The 22,942-nt window shown below is 42.8% G+C and overlaps 1 protein-coding gene across 8 annotated transcripts in view; it reads left to right on the forward strand.

Moving 5' to 3' along the window:
- FARS2 (phenylalanyl-tRNA synthetase 2, mitochondrial) overlaps positions 1-22,942 on the forward strand; it is a 591,973-nt gene that overhangs the window by 127,657 nt on the left and 441,374 nt on the right. For all 8 annotated transcript variants that reach the window (XM_059688521.1, XM_059688516.1, XM_059688517.1 and 5 more), the window contains one exon: positions 14,620-15,254. In XM_059688521.1, the coding sequence (XP_059544504.1) occupies positions 14,643-15,254 (612 nt within the window). In that variant the 5' untranslated portion in view covers positions 14,620-14,642. The remainder of the gene's footprint in view (positions 1-14,619; positions 15,255-22,942) is intronic.

Here is a 22,942-nt window from a genome sequence, read left to right on the forward strand (position 1 = left end):
CTCAGCCTGGCCTGCGCCCTCTTGCAATCCGTCACCCCTCTGAGGATGTAGTAGTGCGTGAAGCAGCAGGCGGCTGGGAGGAGCCCGAGCCCAGGCTGGGCGCCGCTCTTGCTCATCCCGGCCTGCTGCACTTGCTGCCGCCCTTCGGTAGCACTGCCGCAGCTGTGCTCACTAGCCGTGTGCCCGGTGTCTGGCACACAGTGGTCAGCTGAGTGGCGCTCCCATTGTGGGAGCACACTGACTATCAGGGAGCAGCTCCTGCATTGAGCGTCTGTCCCCTGGTGGTCAGTGTGCGTCATAGCAATCGGTTGACTGGTCGAACCGTTGATAAGCCGCTTAAGGTTTTATGTATATAGATTCTTAAAATTCTAAAATTCTAGAAGTAGAGGACAGATTTACTGATTACTGTGAGTAAGGGAAGTTATGGGGGTAGAGAAGTGAGTGTAGCTATTACAGGAAATGTTCTGTATTTTGTAGTAATGGTAATGGAAATGTTCTGTATTTTGAATGTATCATTGGTTGTGATACTGTATTTTAGTTTTGCCCAATGTTATCATTGGGTCAAAATTTCATGAGATCTCTCTGAATTATTTATTATAATTGCATATAAATATCTAATTTCAAAATTAAAAGTTTAATATAAAAACGACCTTATAGCCCTGGCCGATTTGGCTCAGTGAATGGAGCGTAGGCCTGAGGACTGAAGGATCCCAGGTTCGATTTTGGTCAAGGGCACATGCCTGGGTTGCATGCTTAATTCCCAATAGGGGGTGTGCAGAAGGCAGCCAATCAATGATTTTCTCTTATTATTGAAGTTTCTATCTCTCCCTCTTCCTCTCTGAAATCAATAAAAAGATGTTTTAAAAAATGACCTTATAAGCTAATTTTTTGGGAAAACTTGTTTGTCTTCTATCCCTTTGTATATTTGACATTTAGTTATTTATTCACTCATTTATTAAGTTCCTACTTTCTGCCAAATTCCCTAGTAGGTTCTGAAAATACAAAAAGTGGGGACAACTCTGGATATAAATATTTTGGATTCAGGAACATATAAATGGTGGTGGGTCATTACCCAGGGAAGATACTATCATTTCAGAGAGCATCAGGATCATACTTGTTTCACTGTGTAGTGTGAATTCCACATAGCTTTTTCTATCAGATAGAGATTTTATATGGGGCCAAGATTTATTTATCTTTGTATTCCAAGTACCTGCCTTTGTAGTTGGAATAAATGAGGCACTTTATGCAAATATGCCAGATGTTTGAATGATTGCATGAAATATGATGGGGTTTAGGACAGTCTATCCCCAAATATGGCACCTTGGCATATTGAAAATCTTAAGCTATAGGAATACATTCTTATCACCATGACAAGCAAGGTCACTCTGACCTCCCCTACCCCAAGCACTCTTCTTCCCTGGAAGCAGGAGATAAATCTGTGTGAAAATTACCGTCCCTGAACCAGGAGGAAGAATACATTTCTTAGCACCACAACAGGGAATTTGGATCTTAAAAATCTGTACAAAGTTTGTTAAACTAACCCTTATCTTCCTTGTTACTTCTTCACCATTTACTATCCCTAGCCCAAACCCCTTTGTCTTGTCAATTCTTCACAAATTTATTGTTTCTTTGTCTAAACAGTAGAAAAGCTTCTTGGTGTGGTCTCTTCTTCAGATCTTCATCTGTGAAGGCTTCTATGTACATATAAAAGTTTATTAAAATTTGTATGTTTTTCTTCTGTTAATCTTTGTCAGTTTAATTTTGAGACCCAGCTAGAGGTTCTAAAAGGATTGAGGAAAACTTTTTCTCTTCTACAAATACATGCTTTAGTTTTTATGAGAAGAATAAGCTATATGAACAAATAAATGAAATGGCTGGAGAGATACAAAGGTAATGTTTTTAGAATACAGGGACATGTCTTTTCACAGTATTATGAAATAGCTATTGGTTGGTGGACCTGAAATTTAGCAAACCCAGAAAAAAGATGTATTTCTGATATATTCCTTATAATAGATTATGGAAGATTTTCAGAAGTACTTTGCCAGAATGTCCTCAAGGAGTAGGTTATCCTCCATAACAAACGACATTTCTCCTCTTCCCCTGTTACAAAAGCTCAGTGCACTAAACCAGGGTAGAGGAATCAGAGAAAATGCTGTAACCCGGAAAGCCGCTGCTAATCCCATTCCTTATGTGCTCTTCCAGTAGTTTTTCTAGGGTAGGAGACATACATACACAAACAGTAAAGATGGTATCATTTTATTTCTATGATTTTTTAGCTGCTTTTTCTATTTCATGTCAGAATATATGTATTTTTTTATTTCTTAAAGTATTACAAAGTATTACACGTCTCCTTTTATCTCCCCCTTGACATTCCCCCGGCTTCCTCCACCCCCCAGCATCTTGTGTCCATTAGTTATTCTCATATGCATGCATATAAGTCCTTCGGTTGATCTCCTACTCCCCCCAACGCTCCCCAGGGTTTCCACTGTAGTTTGACATTCTGCTCAATGTTGCTCTGCCTCTGTATCCATTTTTGTTCATCAGTCTATAATGTTTCTTATTATCCATAAATGAGTGAGTTCATGTGGTATTTTTCTCAGCTTCCCAGGGGCCATCCCCGCCTCACAAGGGCTGTCCCAGCCTCATGGAGGCTGTTTCAGCCTCACAGGAGCTGCCTCAACCTCACAGAGGCCGTTTCAACCTTACTGGGGCCGTTTCAACCCCACCGGGGCCATTGCAGGCTCACCGGGGCCGGCTCAACCTCACCGGGGCCGATTCAGCCTCACTGGGGCTGTTTCAACCTCACAGGGGCCGTCCCAGCCTCACCAGGGCCGTCCCAGCCTCATCGGGGCCGTCTCAGCCTTACCGGGGCCGTCTCAACCTCACAGGGGCCGTTTCTACCTCACCGGGGCCGTTGTAGCCCTACTGGGGCCGTTGCAACCCCAACGGGGCCGTTGCAACCCCAACGGAGCCGTCTCAACCTCACGGGGACTGTCTCAGCCTCACCGTGGCTGTTTCAGCCTCACCATGGCCGATTCAACCTCACTGGGGCAGTTTCGACCTCACCGGGGCCGTCTTGACCTCACTGGGGCCATCTCTACCTCACCAGTGCCAATTCAATCTCACTGGGGCCGCCTTAACCTCAACAGGCCCGTCTCAGCCTCACCGGGGCCGTCTCAGCCTCACATGGGCTGCCTCAACCTCCCCGGGGCCGATTCTGCCTCACAGGGGCCGTTTCAACCTCACCGGGTCCGTTGCAGTCCTACTGGGGCCGTTGCAACCCCACCGGAGCCGTCTCAACCTCACCGGGACTCTCTCAGCCTCACTGCGGCTGTTTCAGCCTCACCATGGCCGATTCAACCTCACTGGGGCAGTTTTGACCCCACCGGGGCCGTCTTGACCTCACTGGGGCTGTCTCTACCTCACCAGTGCCAATTCAATCTCACCGGGGCCATCTCAACCTCAACGGGCCCGTCTCAGCCTCACCGGGGCCATCTCAGCCTCACATGGGCCGTCCAACCTCACCCGGGCCGATTCTGCCGCACTGGGGCCGTATCAACCACACCGGGACCCTCTCGGCCTCGCTGGGGCCGTCTCGACTTCACCGTTGCCCTCTCAACCTCACCAGGGCCGATTCAACCTCACTGGGGCCGTCTCAGCCTCACCGGGGCCATCCCAGCCTCACCGGGTCTGTCTCAGCCTCACAGAGGCTGCCTTGACCTCACAGGGCCCGTCTCGACCTCACAGGGGCCGTTTCGACCTCACAGGGGCTGTTTCAACCTCACCGGGGCCGTCTCAACCTCCCCAGGGCTGCTGCAACCTCACCGGGGCCGATTCAACCTCACTGGGGCTGTCCCAGGAGCTAGGGGTCCCTTGCCTGGGCCTAAAGCGAAGCCCATGATCGCGGGGCCGCTGCAGCTGCGGGTCCCCGCTGCCCGGGCCAGACGCGTTAGGCCTGGGCAGGGGTGGAGCCTGCAACCGCGGGGAGCTGGAGGGTCCCCTGCCCAGGCCTGACACCTCTGCCAGAGGCCTCAGGCCTGGTCAAGGGGCCGATCCGGTGATTGGTGATCGGAGGGTGATAAGGGTCAACTCCTCTGGCCAAGGCATCAGGCCTGGGCGGGGGCCAGAGCCAGTGATCGGGGGGAGATGGGGGTCCCCTGTCCAAGCCTGACACCTCTGGCGGAGGCGTCAGGCCTGGGCAAGGGGCAGAGCCAGCAATCGGAGGGGTCTGGGGGTCCCCTGCCCAGGCCTGACGCCTGGGCCAGAGGCATCAGGCCTGGGCTGGGGGCAGAACCAGTAATGGGGGGAAATGAGGGTCCCCTGCCCAGGCCTGACGCCTCTGGCCCAGGCGTCAGGCTGGGCAAGGGGCTGATCCTGTGATTGGAAGGTGATGGGGATCAACGCCTGAGGGCTTCCAGTATGTGAGAGGGGGCAGGCTGGGCTAAGGGACACTCCCCCCTACACACCCAGTGCACGAATTTCGTGCACCGGGCCCCTAGTTTATATATAACCCAGCAATTCCATTTCTGGGTATTTATTCAAAGAAAATAAAAACACTAATTCAAAAAGATACGTGTACCCCTGAGTTCATTGCAGTATTACTTTTAGTAGCCAAGATATGGAAGCAACCTAGGTGTCCATTGATAGATGAATGGATAAAGAAGATGTGGTATATATATTACTCAGTAATAAAAAGAATGAAATCTTGCCATACGTGGGGACATGCATGGACCTACTGGATATTATGCTAAGTGAAGTAAGTCAGACAGAGAAAGACAAATACCTTGTGACTCAGTTACATGTGGAATCTAAAAACAAATGAATAAACAAAACAGAAACAGACCCATAGATATAGAGAACAAACTAATAGTTTTCCAAAGGAGAGAGGGGGATGAGTAGGAAAAAAAAAGGCATTAGGAAAAATGAGAAAGCCCTAGAGAGATTTGCAAAGATACTGATTAAGGGCAAAACTACCGCAAGAGTAGTTGGACAAAAAATTAAAAATGAAAATATTAGAGAAAGATTAAAGATAAACATTTTTGACTCTCTTAAGTACTACAAATACATTGTCATTAATCCTCACATTTCCATTATGAGGTAGGAGCTATCGTATTCCCCATTTTAAGCATGAGGGAACCCAAATGCAGAGAGGTTACATAACTCTCCTGTCAGCAGACACTATCACTGCTCAGTATTCTGTATCTGCTCAGTCACTCTGGATTTTACCTGTAAGTTTGGGGAACAGTTCCTCTTGACTCTGCTTCCTACCTCAACTACCTGCATATCTCTCTGTCTGTTTCTCTGCATCTCTATTGCTGTCTCTCTCTTCTGTCTGAGTGCTTTTTCCAATTGTAGAATCATGTTTGGCTTTTGTGTGGAGAAGGCTGGGGAATCAGCACTCAAAACAAACAAACAAACAAAAAACAGCTATTTGTGCAGTTGCTATTGCTTGAAATGAGGTTGATTAATCGACACCAACGAATGCGTGGCACTGACTTTGGACTACAGTAATGATCGAAAGTGAACCTGCAGAGAAGCCATGGAAAGGATTTCATGTTACCAATGAAAAGATTATGTCACATTTCTTATGGCAGAAACTGATCAGCTGGAGGAGTAATTAAGTTTAATAAATGTTGAAATTGATAATGTTGTAAATTCCTTGAATGAGGCAAATTTGCTGAAATGGTATTAAATCCAGGCAAACACAAGAAGGGTAGTGATGATGATGATGATGGTGACATTATGAACACATATGATAATGTGATTTATATTATAAAACCTATACTTGGGCCCTAGCCGGTTTAGCTCAATAGATAGAGTGTCGGCCTGTGAACTGAAAGGTACCATGTTCGAGTCCGGTCAGGGGCGCATGCCTGGGTTGTGGGCTCGATCCCCAGTGGGGGACTTGCAGGAGGCAGCCAATCCATGATTCTCTCTCATCATGGATGTTTCTATCTCTCTTTCACTCTTCCTTCTTCTCTGAAATCAATCAAATATATAGTCTTTGTCCATTGTTTCTAGCACAGACTCGTAAAACAACTTTTAATTTCTAATTTAACTCTTGCAATTGTAACTTATAGGAGCATCTTTTGTTATAATATTTAGTTTTGTTTCCAGTTCCTGAAAAAACTGCAGAGGCAGAAGGTGAAATAGATGTCTTATTATTTATATTAACCAACCCTTTTCTACCACACCTGTGTTTATGTTAATGAGGTGATTTTTGGCCAGCCCCCTATCTGTGGTTGGCAAACTGCGGCTCGAGAGCCACATGCGGCTCTTTGGCACCTTGAGTGTGGCTCTTCCTAAGCCTTAGGAGTACCCTAATTAAGTTAATAACAATGTACCTACCTATATAGTTTAAGTTTAAAAAATTTGGCTCTCAAAAGAAATTTCAATCGTTGTACTGTTGATATTTGGCTCTGTTGACTAATGAGTTTGCCGACCACTGCAGGCCTAGATAATCTGAGGATGAGGACTGCTTGCCCGGGGAACCAACCAGACCAATAGGGAAGGATAGAGGGATTGGAAATCGAACTCGGTCACTAATGGCCAATGATTTAATAAATCACACCTTGGTAATTAAGCCTCCATAAAAATCTAACAGAACATGGTTCAGAGAGCTTCAGGGTTGGTGAACACCTGGAGGTGCTGCGAGAGTGGTATTCCCAGAGAGGGTATGGAAGCTCCATACCCTCCCAAATACCTGTCCTAAGCATCTCTTTTATCTAGTTGTTCTTGAATTGTATCTTTTTGTAATAAACTAGTAACATAGTAAGTAAAATGTTTTCCTGAGTTGTGTGGGCCACTTTAGCAAATTAATTGAGCCAAGGAGGGGGAACCTCTGATTTATAGCCAGTCATCACCTGGACTTGTGATTGGCATCTGAAGGAGGAAGAGAGGACAGTCTCCTGGACTAAGCCCTTAACCTGTGGATTCCAAAGCTGCTGTCTTTAGGTAGATGGTGCAGAATTGAATTAAATTGTAGGTCACCTATCTGGTGTCTGCTGATAATTGCTTGGTGGTGTTAGAAATCACATATCAGAGCTGGTGAAAAATTCCCATAAAAGCATGGTAGTGAAAAATGTGTCAACAATTAACTCCTGACCTTGAACAGTGAGTGTATAGTGATAACAGTAAGCAAGGGTGACTCAATCAAGGACAACCTACTTAGACAAAAACCCATGTTAAAGAGACAGCAGGCAGCAGCAAGCTGGGTATACGTGCTGCCAAGATTTGAGAATAACGTTTCAGGCCCATCGTTAGGTGTCCAGAGTGAAACTGATTATTACCAGGATGTATAACAATACTACCTTACTTTTCTGAGATCCTCTGGCAGCCCTCTACAATGAGTTGCATATGTAGCATAGATTTTAGCTTAGTTCAACTTAATTTGAACTAAGTTTTATTTCCTTAGAAATAAGGAAAAAAATTTAAAATACAATGTAAAATTTTAACTTTTACATGTGTTTGAACTTCATTAAGGTGTATAATTGATAAACATTGAAAAACAATGGGTATAGGATCTGATAATTATCAATTTCCTAGAAAATGTGACTATCTTGGGAAAATACCATTGAGTGATTGGCATTATACTTAGGATAGTTGATTTATAGCTAGGGCAATAAAATTGGAAAGGCAAAGAAATTTTTTATATGCCAAGCATTCCACCTTTATTGTTATATAAAACTAGAGGCCTGGTGCAAGAGATGCATGAACACCTGCCGTGAGTCCCTCAGCCCGGCCTGTGTCCTCTCGCAATCTGGGACCCCTTGGGGGATGTCGGGCCTAAACTGGCAGTCGGACATCCCTCTCGCAATCTGGGATACTGCATGTACCAGTGACCATACTGTCCATAGAGGTGAAAGGCATCTTGCTGTTGTATGGGCAGCTACATTTTTTTGGCCCTGATTATAAAAAGTAGTACATAACATGATCCTTCTGAGGCAGTAGTATAATTTTCCTCATCTTATGGGTAGAAAAACTGAAACAGAGAAGTTAAGTAATTGGCTTTGTCACACAGTTATAAGTGTAAGAATCAGGGCTGACCACAAAATGTGCAAGCCAGAGTCCATGCATGTCATCGCTGCATCATCCTGTTTTTTCAGTGTTAGAGTAGCCTTGCCAGGTTTTAATTTTTAAATCTAAAAGACTGTTCCCAATATATAGGGTAGGGTCCCTAGGCCTGGCCAGTGATCAGGGCCATCTGTGGGTCAACCAGCAGGCGGGGTGATCGGGGGGGCCCCTCACTGGCACCCGGCCCCCCATCGCCGCTGCCCGTCGCCTCCCTCTTGGGGGCAGACACTCAACGGTAGGGGGTAGCTCCTGCATTGAGTATCTGCTCCCTGGTGGTCAATGCGCATCATAGCAACTGGTTGTTCTTTCGTTCGGTCAATTTGCATTATTAGGGTTTATTATATAGGATAATTATTTAGCTCCTCATTGAATACAATTAAACTAGCTACAGGAATGTATATTTATACTGGCATTTATTCTTGATGTAATTATAAGTGTGTTTAATACAGACCATAAAATTGACTAGAGCTCAACTGGGCAGATAATTTTTAAGTAACTTTTTCTTATAACAATAACTCAATTATTTTAAGGTAAAAGTTTAATTTAAAATGTAATAGATATCTATTTTTAAATATATAAAGGTATAAAATAGAAAATAAAGACCAGGGATAATAGCTATTAAATCTTACATAGTTCTTATCAGGGTTTCTGAATATAGTATGCATGTATTTATAGGTAGATATATACTTACATAGTAAAGATCATGTCATACATACTAATTTTATATACTATTTATTGCTTTATAAGTATACAGTTATAGTATTAAAACTCTTTGTAATCACATGTGATGAGTGCATACTTTTTTATGGTCCTATAATTTATTTAATCATTCCTTTGTTAGGAATGTTTGTGTTATTTGTGATTTCTTTCTATTATAAGTCATACTGTAATGAAACTTCCTGTGTTTAACTTCTTTCTTCTTTTACGTAATTTTTTTGTGATAAATTCCTAGAAGGGTAATTACCCTGTCAAAGGGTGTGAACAGTTTTAAATCTCTTGATAGTGCTGAATTGCTTTCTAGAAAGGTTGCACCAGTAACACTCCCATCAGTAATATAAGGAACTGTCTCTTACCTTGCTCTTTTATGAATAAACTAGCAGTCCAGTGCATGAATTCGTGCACCTTGAAAGGAACTGAGCCATGAAGCTGAGATGGGCACAGGGGTGGGTCTTGGTCCCCTGTCTGCCGGCAGCCCCGCTCCCGCCACTCCCGCTCCCATGCGCTGATGGCGTGGAACGATTGGAGCCGGTGCCAGCAGCGGGTGCGAGCAGGGCTGGCACTGTCAGCAGGTGCAAGCGGCGACTGCTGCCCTGATTGCCCCTAAGGTGGAGAAGACCTCAGGGGAGACAGGGCCGGCAGCCAATGCTTGCACCCGCTGACTGGTGCTGGGCACCAGCAGTGGGTGCAAGCAGCAGCTCTGGCGCTGGCAGTGGGTGTGAGGGGGCTGGTGCCGGCAGCAGGTGCAAGTGCTGGGTGGGACGGCGGTGCGCGGGAGCAAAGAATTTTCAGTAACCACCAGTGGCTGGCCCCAATGACAGCGACCGGTGCTCCGCCTTGGTCTGGTGCCCCCGCTCCCCTGCTCCCCTATCCCGCTGCAGCCAACGCCCACCATGTTCCGCGCTCTGCCACCTGCTGCTGACGCCTGTCATGTTCTGCATGTGCTCCCTGGTGGTCAGCACACGTCATAGCGACTGGTTGTTTAGTTGTTCTGCCGTTTGATCTATTTGCTTAATAGGGTTATATATATATACATATATATGTATATATATATGTATATATATATGTATATGTGTGTGTGAGTGTGTGTGTGTGTATGTATATGTATATATATATATACACACATATATATATTAATGGAAGTTGGCTATCTCCTCCCCATTACATGTAAAATGTGTAAATTGTTTGTTGACTGAGTCAAGTTTAAATTTTTTGGTAGAAACTGTTTTTAAGTACTGCATCTGGAGGTTAATGGAGTGTGCCTGATCTTTTCTAAGGTTGTGTCTGTATGTGGGTCATGTTTGCTTACCATCGCCCTTTCAAGTAAGCTAATTGCACTTAAGAGAAATTACCAGAGTCATAGTGTCTATTCACTGCTTTGTTTCTCCTTTACACACAAGACTGAGGAAGGTCTAAAGGAAAGACTTTTTAAACATTTAGAAAATGTATTCTGACAAACATTTTTTGTTGTTTTACTAGTTCTAGTCATTGTGGTATATGTAATCTCAGGAATTAGTTTTGATTGTTTGGGGTATACCCAATTTTCTTATATGAAGGTCTAGATCTGCCCTGTCTAATATGGTAGCGCCTAGTCACATGTAGCAATTTAAATTTAAATTAAGTAAAATTAAATACAATTAAAATTTAGCCCCTCAATTGGGCAATAAGTTAAATGCATTAAGAACAGGATCAAGTTTAATCCTTGTACTATGAGGTAGGTATTACTGTCTTTATTTTATACAGGAGAAACTTGAGGGCCAGAAAGGTCAATTAATGTGTTCAAGGATAATACACGGAGCCTAACTGCCTGGCTTTGCATCACATCCACGTGGATGTTTCTGCTAAGTGTGATCTTTTGCTCATCTGTTGTATCAATTCTTCTCACTATTGGTCTCACTGTCTCTTCTCTACCAGTGTTAGAACATTTAGTATCCACATTTGTACTATTATAACTTTTAGTGGCTCTATAATCTACTACATATGTTTGTGACTAGGAAGATATGCTTAATAGTGTGGAGAACTTTTTAGAGGACTACACTTGATAATACTGCATTAATAAAGGATATTTACTAAGAGAGTAGATTTCAGGTACTCTCATTAGACACACACACAAAAGGTAACTATAAAGCTAAAACAGGGCTCAGCAAACCTTTTTGGTGAAGAACAAGATCATAAATATTTTAGGCCTGTGGGCTATGCTGTCTGTGGCAACTATTCAGCTCTCACTCTGTGGTGGAAAAGCCCTTACAGACAATACGTAAACAAATGGGCATGGCTAGGTTCCAACAAAATTTTATTTATAAAACAGGATGTTTCGGGTCCTGAGATAAATGGTATTTAATTTCTATCATCGAAGCTAATGTGTTTTATTTGATTTATTCATTTATGTATTTAAAGTGCATTGATGTATAAAATACATTGCTTAGATAAGGGAAGCTAGGATAGATAATTTAAAAGATGTAATTTGAATTTAATGGCCTTGGGTCTGTAGGCCTGTTTTCATTGAGAAGTACTTGAATTACCCAGAGTTTTTAACTTTGTCCATGGGTAGGTGTATGAGTTTTTTCAAGTTACAAGATCTATTTGATTTTTTTTTTTTTTTTTGTCAAATGGTAAGAATAACACTTAACAGAGCTGTTGAAAGAATGGCATGGAAGACCATTTTACTAGTAGAAGATAGCTGGTGGTGCTGGTATTGTCTTCTTGGGTCTCCTGTATTTTCCAAATAAACTAGTTTTTATACAGAAACTTGACAAAGGCAAAAAGAAAGGAATTTACTTTTCAGATGAAAGTCGGAAAGCTATCATATCATTATTTTCTCTCTGTAAAAGATGATAATATAAAAAAATCCAATTATTTTGGGTGGGGAGAAATGACAGTGGAGGAATATATGCAGGGGCTAAGTGGGTAGATAAAATGTCTGAAAATGAGGACAAGAAAATGAAACTTTCTTCAACAGTGGAGAGGTAGGGTGAAGAGAAGAAAGAAAGAACTTAGGGATGGGACCCATCTATGGGAGCAGAACCTAGAAGTAGGTTTGGATGTGTGAGGAGCTAGGAACTGAGAAGGAAGGGGAAGTCAGTAATCCTAATATATAAAAGGCCAGGGTTGTAACGACCAATCACGACAGAAGGCTGACCAACCTGGAAGTCCTTCAGGAAGTCCTTCAGTCAGAGCTGGGTTGCTGTGGCAACCCAGCATTGACTGCCCCACCGCAGCCTGGCAACCCAGCACTGACTGCCCTGGGGCTGAGACCCAGAGAGAGAGAGGCAGGGTCTGATCCGCAGCCTCAGTGGCAGTTGTTGATCAGTACTTGCCTCTCTCTTTCTCTTCCTCTTTCTTTCTGAGCTTCCCCAGCAACTGGGCCTTTCTTTCTCTCCCGGCCTCCTTGGGGGCTGCTGTTCAGCCCTGCCTCTCTGATCAGACCCAGAGATAGGCCCGGAGATGCTGACTGACATAGGAACTGACCAATCAGAACCAAATGGGGGTGCTGTGACGAACCAATGGCTGCCTAGGAGGCGGAGCTTGTGATGCTGACTGGCATAGACACCAACCAATCAGAACCAAATCTGGGTGTTGTGGAGAGCCAATGGCTGCCTAGGAGGCAGAGCTTCTGACGCTGCCTCCCTGCAGGGGAGGGCAGTTGGGGGTGAGATCAGGCCAGCAGGGCAGGACAGTTGGGGGCAACAAGGCCTGGAGGGGAGGGCAGTTGGAGTCAACCAGGCCGGGAGGGGAGGGCAGTTGGGGACTAGATCAGGCCGGCAGGGGAGGGCAGTTGGGAGTGATCAGGCAGGCAGGCAGGTGAGCAGTTTGGAGCCAGTGATCCCAGATTGCAAGAGGGATGTCTGACTGCCGGTTTAGAACAGGGATCGGTCCTAAACCGGCAGTTGGACATCCCACAAGGGTTCCCCAATTGGAGAGGGTGCAGGCTGGGCTGAGGGAACCCCCTTTCCCCCGTGCATGAATATTGTGCACCGGGCTTCTAGTATAAAAACACCTTTTCCAGAAGATTAGTGAACTTTGTGTAACAGCATTTGCCTTTGGAAGAAATGCTTTCTTGTGTCTCGGCAAGGATCCTGAACTGGGTAGCTAACAACTTAACAGTCTGACTGCTAACATGTATAAGGTGTGGCACATGCATATTTAAAATTCCTATCTTCTGCATTGACAAGCCACTGAGCACTAGAGATGGGAAGACACATTTCCATTGAAGCTGAGCCAAAAACACTTCTTGAAACAATCCTGATAAAATAGTGACATAAATGCAAAAATCCAGAGAGAGTTCCTGGATTTCTTTGAAACCTCCTCATATGACAGCAGTGTCAGACAGAGATGCTATGCACAGCTTCTAATATTATTTGGAGCTAGATATTCTAAGTTCCATTTTTGAATTGGATGAACTGTGCTGCCTGGGTCCATACTAGATATGCTTTTTATGGTCACTTGGAGTAATATAAATCTCTCCTAATGCAGCTTAATATCCAGAAGTTATGTATTTTCTTGGTATGATTGTAAAGCCCTTGATATAAAATAACCACATAATTATATGCTTTAAAGTAGCCCAATAGGTAAAAATTCCAAAATGTAGAAGATGGATTTGGGTGATATAAGTCTGTACATTTTTTATGCACATAGGGATATCACGTCTAAAGATTTTTATAACTGAGTCCCTGAGTCAATTTAAAACTTGCTTCTGTACCACTGGGGATAGAAAGCTCTGTTAAATGGTTCAGAATCCTTTCATGTTGTCTTTTCTCTCTGAGTACCTTGGGGTTTGGTCAGCTGTGGCTGGGTCTTTGTCACCTCCTCTGTGACATGAATGGCCTACATTTGATGACTGCTGGGTGACTTTCACCTCCAAAATTCGGTACTCTTACTAAATTCTGGGCATTTTTAAAAAAAAGATCTGGTCAATACTCTTTCTGGCTGCTCTGAATCCTTCTCAAGTAAGTTTATTCCTGCTTCTGGCTTATTGTGGGTGCATATTTGAAACTTGCTTCTTTACAAAACAAAAATGTAATCAATGGGTTGCTGCAATGGTATTGTTTAAATGACATGACCAGATGTGACAATAAGAACGATTTGCATTTATAAAAATAATTTCAGCTGTACATCAGTATAGTCTATCACTTGGTGTGATTTTCCTCGTTTTTCATTTTTATTTTTAAAAACATTAAATAAAAATAACCACCACCTACAGTGGTGTATTTTATTTGAAATGTCAGAAATGTGTTTAATATCATTTTGTAATATATTGAAAAAATCTAGAAGTCATGCTCTGTCTCAGGTAAGTAGAACTTTGTAGTTATGAGGGAGAAAGGCAGAAATGTGCAGGATGGCTGTTATCTCTTCTGCTGTACTTCAGTGGTGTATATGTAATCATGTGCTTTCTTTAATGTGAGACTCTTGTAGGGTTCAACTAAGTTCTGTCTTTTAGATGATCTGTCTGAAGTTTATTGGTTCTAGATTGTAGTCAAAATAAAAGAAATTTGTCACATTTAAAGTCTGGATTCAGCCCAACTGGTTCAGAACATGACATGACGTGATAATGGAAATTTTCTTTATCCCAAGGATCTAAATGGCAAGAGGTGGACATCTAGAGATTAGGGATCTAAAAGTGATGTTCAAGATTTTTGTGATTTAGAGCAGTCAATATTAAGCCTCTGTTGGCAGATTTTCTTAGTTGGATCTTCAGTCTGCGTGGAGGAGGTAGTACAGGGAACCAAGATGTCGGTGAGACAGTGGGGAAGCTTATGGGAAACATGAAAGACTCATTTACTTTCCTCAGAGTGAATCTTAACTTGTGCTTTGTATGTGTGCTCTTTCCAGAATCCGTGAAAGAAGTTTCCACAATGGTTTGTTCAGCTCTCAGAAGAGTTGCCCACGTGCGTGTCTACCTGGTGAGGACGGCAAGTAGTGTCTCCAGAGGCCACCAGCATCCGGCCTTGGGCTCAAGGCCTGCTACTTCAGAGTCTGCTGCCCGAGGAGCTCTAGGTGGTGTGGTGGAGCTGTTGGGCCAGTCCTACCCTCAGGATGACTACAGCAATCTCTCCCAGAAAGTCCTCTCCAGAGTTGGCAGAAATCTGCACAACCAGCAGCATCACCCTCTTTGGTTGATCAAGGAGAGGGTGAAGGAGCACTTCTACAAGCAATATGTGGGCCGCTTTGGGACTCCGCTGTTCTCAGTCTATGACAACTTTTCTCCGGTGGTCACGACCTGGCAGAACTTTGACAGCCTGCTCATCCCAGCTGATCACCCCAGCAGGAAGAAGGGAGACAACTATTACCTGAATCGGACTCACATGCTCCGAGCGCACACCTCTGCGCACCAGTGGGACCTGTTGCATGCTGGGCTGGATGCCTTCCTGGTGGTGGGTGATGTTTACCGGCGTGACCAGATCGACTCCCAGCATTACCCAGTTTTCCACCAGTTGGAGGCTGTGCGGCTCTTCTCCAAGCACCAGGTGAGTCTGGAGAGTTTTCATGGTTGAAGACATGCATAATCTTGTTGAGGTCACTACAGTTTATCGCAATGAAACCAGAACAGTTGTTCTTTGCAATTGTGAATCACCCAACCTTGATGACATCCTTTGTATAGGCTGGGCCTCGATATTTTTTGACTGGCTTGTTGTGTAACTACAGATATTGGTAGGCTTTTGTTTTCTCTTGTCTGTCCTTTTCCTTTCAATACTGATCTGCTTTTCTCTGAGTTTCTTCTAAAGAATGAGTAGTCAGTGGCTCAAATTTACTCTCAATCCAAGGTGGGTAAACATGCAGCACTGAAACCTGTGGTAAATTTATGCTACTTTAATACATTTCTTATCCTACCGTAGAGGGGACTGGCGATTTATTGGTTTAGATTGTAAACTGTTCTTGTTCCCATGTTCTTTCCTTAACCTCCCCTGCTTTACAATTGTGGACGCTTTACATTGTTTTCTTTGTGAGATGTCTTAATTGTTGCTACTCTTGAAGTTTATGTTTGGATGCATTGAGCTGTTTTGATGAGAAAATCTGATATTCTTTTTTTTTCTTTTAATATATTTTTATTGATTTCAGAGAGGAAGGGAGAGGGAGAAAGAGAGATAGAAACATCAATGATGAGAATCATTGATCGGCTGCCTCCTGCACGCCCCCTACTGGGGATTGAGCCCGCAACCCTGGCATGTGCTCCTGGGACTCTTCAGTTGGCAGGCCAATGCTCTATCCACTGAGCCAAACCAGCCAGGGCAGAAAATCTGATATTCTGATCATTCTCAAAAGACCCAACTTATTTCAGCTATTAGCATATATCTTAATGTATTGTGTGTATTGTATACATCTTCCTTTCTTTTTTTCTCCTTTTTTTTTTTTTTGCAATTTATGAAAATCCCTAAAAGCTTGAGTCTATTTCCTAAAAATCTGCAATACTATTTGTCTTTTATTCATATATTTTTAAACCATCTCTGTTTTTCTTAAGAAACAAATGGAATTAAATGAGACACAGGAAATATTTTTATTACTACCTTAGCACTTCTTCCAAACACATTAATTGAAACAAGAGGAATAATTATTTTCATAAAACTCCCTCTTGCCCACACAGGCTAAATGGGTTGTTGGATATGAAACGGAATAATGTAAGACCCTTAGGCTAGTAGTGACCATTGCTCTGTTGAATTAAGCATCATGCTGTAGGACACAGCTGTTTGCTTCAGGATGTGCAATTTCATGTGAATCTCCGCTAATATGACAACAGGTTACTTTTACTAGTATACAAAAAGGCTATCCAAGCTTGGTCTCAGAGCCCTTTGATTAACATTCTTACTGCTTAGAATTGCTGCTTTCTAAGTTAGGAATAATAACTATTTTTTAAAAATATGCTTTATTGATTTTTTACTGAGAGGAAGGGAGAGGGATAGAGAGTTAGAAACATCCATGTGAGAGAAATATCAATCAGCTGCCTCCTGCACACCCCCTACTGGGGATGTGCCCATAACCAAGGTACGTGCCCTTGACCCGAATCAAACCTGGAACCCTTCAGTCCACAGGCCGACACTCTGTCCACTGAGCCAAACCGGTGAGGGCAGGAATTATAACTATTAATAAGGATATAGATTTATTATGAAATGAAAAGGAAATTAACAAAGACAGATCAAAATCTGGGAAATACAATCAAGTGATAGAACGTCACCTATAATTAATGCACTAGAGGAGATGTGATGCCAGTAATATGATGTCTAAGTCACGGCCATGGGCAGGTACTCAGCCCAGCCTACCTCATTAGAGAAATAAAAAAGGGGAGTGCTCTGATTTGTAAGCCTGCAGGTCGTGCAAGTGACAGTGGAAGCTGCAGGACTTACACTAGCATTTTAATGGGGGAAAAATCAAGGCTGCTTTAGAAGGTGGAAAATAGGAAGAGTAGTAGGAAGCTAATTCTTATCTTGTGCCACATTTGTCTTGGGTCCAGTCCAACTTGGTGGGTAGTTGGCATGGCTAAGGTAACCTAATGCTACTCTGCATTCTGTCTTATAGTTTAAAAAAACACACACTCATATATGTGTATGTATCTAAGTTATACTTTAATAAAGTACTTCCATGTTCATTGTCTCATTTACTTTTGTTAATAATAACCTTGTGAGATAGATTATTTCCACTTCAACTACGAGGAATCTGAAATTCTGGAAAATTCAATGACTTGCCCAAGGTTACCCAACCCATTGGTTGCAGAGCTAAAACTTAACTCAGTTCATTGCCCATTCTACTGTATTCTGTTGCTTTTTATGGAGCTGCTTTGTGAGCGGGACCTCCTTATGTGCTTCAGATCCAAGAATGGTGTGGGGGAGAGAGGGGTGGTGGTTTTTTAATTCCTGGCCATAACGAAAGTGTTGGTTCTAAGTCTGACCTAACCTTATTAGATAGAAAACTTTATTACATAGAAATTTGGTAGACCCCATTTAAATCATACGAACACAGTTAACATTAATAAAGCAAAATGGATAGGATGTAGTTTAAAATGTACTTGCAATATATTTAGTTTTTGTCTCAGGAGGCAGTATGGACGGCCTAGTGGTTAAAATTTACACGTGGCCCTGACCAGTTTGGCTCAGTGGATAGAGCGTTGGCCTGGGGACTGAAGGGTCCCGGGTTCGATTCCGATCAAGGGCATGTACCTCGGTTGCAGGCACATCCCCAGTAGGGGTGTGCAGGAGGCAGCTGATCAATGTTTCTCTCTCATGGATGTTTCTAACTCTCTATCCCTCTCCCTTCCTCTCTGTAAAAAATCAATAAAATATATTTAAAAAAAATTTTTCAGTATATTTAATTTTAAATATATTTATCTAAAATTTTTAAAAACTCTAGAAGGTAATGAATTAAGTGTTCAATTTAAGATGCTAAAAGCAAGCAGCACTGTTCTAAAAAAGCACACGGGAGGTGGGCTGTAAAATTTTTAATAATCCCAAATCTTACAAAACAGAAGTAGCCTCTGGAATAGCAAAACCCCAAACCACAGGCAAAATCTATAAGACAATTGGGTGACAAGGTCTTCCTAGGATCTTTTCTTTTCTTTTTCTCTATTTTTTTTTAATCGTTACCTGACATATTAGAGAGAGAGAGCATGAGAGAGAGAGAGAATGAAACATTGATGTGAGAGATAAACATCAATCGGTTGCCTTTTGCACACACCCGGATTAGAAATCGAATCCACAGCCTGGATTTGTGTCCTGACTGGGAGTTGAACCTGCGACCTTTCTGTATACAAGATGATGCTCCAACCAACTGAGCCACCCGACCAAAGCTTCCTAAGGTCTTCCCAAATGGGTGGGAACTCACAACTGACAGCTAGAAGATCTATCTGGATTGTGTCAGAAACTGAGGTAGCAGAGGAAAGCAGTGGGCCTGGGAAGAGGAGAGCTTCCTTAGAGTTTCTCAGGGAACAAACTTTGGACAGCCAAATTTACTACAGGCTTTGACATTAACTACTAGTAATAAAGTGTTCACTGATGACCATTAACTCACAGAAAGTGGGGCATCCAGATTTACATCTCTGGATAGAAAAATAGAATGCTAATTGTAAAGTCTTGCCAGGAAATTTAGAATTCAATCTGATTAAAATTTAGATCTAACTACCAAATTTATAGGAAGTATAGAGGACAAAGAAACATGTTAAACTACACCATGGAACTATAATAAAGCAAAATCCAGCCTGTGGGAAATTTTATAGCACTGCTAACCAAGAGGTGATCTGCACAATGAAATAAATAGAAGAATCAAAAGTAAGCACTTAAAAATGTGTAAGCAATGTTTAGTATTTAGAAATGTTTAAGCCAACATACTTAAGCACATTATTAATGGGTTTCTTTTGTTGAATAGCATATGAACTGGTCCAGGTATTCTTAATGCTCCTGATAAGTTGCATGTACTCAGTCTGTTTAGTAGAACTAGTATGTGCAGTAGGTCCTGTATCAGTTCAAGATAGACTGGAAATCTAAAACTGTCCCTTCATCATAGTTTGAGAGGCACTGCTCTACAGGATAAATGATTCCATTGCTTCAAATAAATTGTAAAAAACCCCAAAAGTATGGACAGAATCACCATGTGTAGATCCCACCAAATAAGACATCTTTAAAGAAAAAAAAAATTGAGACCATTGGAAATTGAACACTAAGTGAATATTTGAATTTAAGTAGTTCTTTTTTTTTTATTTTCATTTTTAAAGGTCTGATAATGGTATTTTATTTTTATAAAGTCACTTTATTTTAGAGATACATATTGAACTACCTGTGAATGTAATATTCAGATGTCTGGGGTTTTCAAAATAATATGGAAATAGGCATTTGGGGTTGAGGTTGGTCATGAATTATTAATTATTGAATCTGGGTGTTGGGTACATGAGGAATCATTATCCTTTCTATTTTTGCATCTGTTTGAAAATTTCCTAGTAAAGTGCCAAAGAAAAGGATTGAAGGAAAACATTGGGATCAGTTAGTAAAAAAAAAAAGTATGATGAATAGGAACTGGGCCCAGGAATGTAATAAGGTATCAAACAGCCATGAGATGACCCATGGTTTCTTGGGGAGGATAACTATTAAGATTAAAAAAACAAAAACCAGGAGGCAGGAAATCTATATATATAAAAGCCCAGCGACCATTACGGGGAACGACCATTGGCTATGATGCACACTGAGGCAGCCAACCAGCCTGATCCGGGGCCCAATTGGCACCCCCAAGCTGGCCCCACCTCCGATGTCCCCCCCACCCCTCCCACCTGCTGGTCACAGACAGGGAACATGTGGCTGAGCTGTAGGCAACCCTTCTGAGGGGAGATGCATGCCAGGTATACAGAAGGTATACAGAAGACACTCAGCGAGTCCACATGGGTTGTGTTGGCACCTTCATGCTGTCCCCCCACCACCACAACGCCAAAGGAAGCCTGATTCAGGAACCCCGTGCTGCCCACCCACACGGAGAAACAGCGTGTGATAAACATCATGTCCCACAGACGCCTGAATCCTCCTCAAGAGGAAGATGCTACAGACCCAGAGAGGGAAGATAGGGACTGAGACAGATGCTCTGGGGAAAGCAGGGTCGCGATGGCCTTGTTCTGCATTTGCTGCCCGACCCTGCTCCCCAGCCCCCTCCCTGTGTGAAGCGCCTGCATCGAAGCCCTTGGATGGAGGCCTGAGAGTGAGTGAAGAACTATGGCTGTGCCTGTGGCTGCGCTCGGCCTCCTGCCCTCATGGATAAGCAGGAAACATATTTACTTGCCAGAATCTAAAACCCTCTATATCAGTAATAAAGCAAATAATGCAAGACCCACATGTGTTTCTAAACAGGACTTTGGCTGCGTGTGAACCCAGATCATAGGTGTGTGCTCCACTGAGGAGGCTGTAAAGGCTGCTACTCTCTCGAACACAAGCAACCTGGTGAAGTTTAAAGGGAAAAGGAGATAAAAAATAAAACAAAATAGCAACAAGCTCTGAAGCTGCTGCCGATGCTGTCAAATCCTCCTTGTGGTGGTGATGTCAGAGCCTGTCTTCCTTTCCCCGGGCTCAGACAGTGGTGCTGCTGACACCTGCCAGGTCGCCTGGCACTGACCTCATCTATGCAGCTACTTTCAACCTCCCATCAGCTCCTGGAGGCGGCTGGGCTTGGGGAATAGAGGGTTCAGTGTTAAAGCAACCCTGTTGGTGTAGCACAGACACACGTGGGCTTTTTGATGAGAGAGAACCCATAACATCCCTTCACGAACGTGTTTTTAACTGTTCTGAGATCACGCTCCCAGCCTTGGTGACTCTCAAATAGGCCTCAGCGATTCCACTCACCCAGTGCAAAGACTGACTTGGGTTTCACGGAGACCGAACCCTCGGCCCCCAGAGGAGCCGTGCCCTTTCAAAAGGAAGGTCACCCTGGCTGCAGGTCCTTGCTTTTCATAAGTTTGAATATTTCTTGCCACGTCCTTCTCTACCCAGCAAAGCTCATTTAGAATTGAAGGCCAGATAAAGAGTTTCACGGACAAGAAAAAAATAAAGGAGTTCATCACCCTGATTAGGGGCAGGGCCAGCTGGCCAACCTTCCGCGTCCCCTCCCTTCGGCCTGCCCTGCCTGATTGGCCCCAATCAGGGCAGTTGGCTGGACCCCACCCATCCACAAATTCGTGCACCGGGCCTCTAGTATTAAGCATAAGAGCATACAACTGCATGCATTAGAAAGCAGAAACCAATTAAATCTAGAATTAATAGCCTCTTTTCCATCAGTCTGAGCTGATTTTACATTTGAATTTTGACCATATCTGAAAGACTTGTACAGTCTGTTTCAGAGAATAGAAAAAGAGACCAGTCAAGTTCATTTTATGAGGCTAGTCATGTTAATATGCAAAGTAGGTAAAAAACATTTTAGAAGCTTCATCTTTGTGAACACAGATTCTTTTAAATGTACAGATATATAATTATTAAATGAAATATTTGCATAAATTTAATTCATTTGATGTATTGTGCCCTAATATGTTAGGGCACAATAGCGGTATACCTGTATTATACCACTGGAGGCCCAGTGCATTAATTCGTGCACTGGTGTGATCCATGGCCTGGCCGGCGACTGGGGCCGATTGGGACTGTCTCCTGCCCTGATTGGGGCTCAGGGCCGATCAGGGCTGGCTGGCTGGCTGGGGTGAGGGGCCACAGGAGGTTGGTGGGGCCGATCGGGGCCAGCTGGCTACAGGAGGTTGGCTGTGCGAGCATCTGCCCTCTCATGGTCAGTGCATGTCATAGCGACCAGTGGACTGGTCGTTTGGTCGTTTGATCGCTTAGACTTTTATATATGTACCATAGATACTAACTGATAAGGGAGATAAAGCATGTGATCTCCTTAATAGATGTAGAAGAGTAATTTGATGCCATTTAATGTTTTATGACATTAAAAAAGCATTTGATTACATTAATGGCTCATGACAAATCTGTTAGCAAACTGGGAATAGAAGGGAACTTCCTTAACATTATAAATTATTTTGTCAAACACCCACAAGCAAACATCATAATTTGTGGTGAAACATTATAAACAGTTCTATCAAAATTAGCAACATTTCAGCATTACTTGCCATCACTGTGTCTATTCATCATTCTGTGGGCAGTTATAGTTTATGCAGTAAACCAAAAGAGAAATAGAAATTACTAGCATTGGAAAACATGAGATGAAGGTGCTTCATATGTAGATGATATGATGGTCTACCTAGAAAACTGAATAGAATATCCAGGTCAATTATTTGAACTAATAAGTTGTTGGGTATAAAGACAATATAAATATGTTTCTTAACCACAACTGATAACTCATTAGAAAATATAATAAAGATTTAATCCATAGTATCAACTAAGACTTTGATGTCTAATTGTTGCAGATGTTCAATATATTTATATATAAAATTATTAGATATTGTTAAAAGGCATAAATGAAGAAGAAAAAAAGGAGAGCTGTACCGAATATAGCAGTTTGCCTAAAGTCAATCTATAAATTTAAATTCAAGTGAAAATCTAGTAAAAATGTCCACTGGGTATTTTGGAGAAGTTGAAGGTCTGATCTTCAAATTCATAGGAAGGACAAATTCATGGATAGCCAGAACCATTTTAAAGAGCACCCAGTGCAAGGGGACATGCCTTCCCAGGCATCAAGAATATAATGCTCT

Source organism: Myotis daubentonii, chromosome 3, assembly GCF_963259705.1.
Source record: "Myotis daubentonii chromosome 3, mMyoDau2.1, whole genome shotgun sequence".
NCBI lineage: Eukaryota > Metazoa > Chordata > Mammalia > Chiroptera > Vespertilionidae > Myotis > Myotis daubentonii.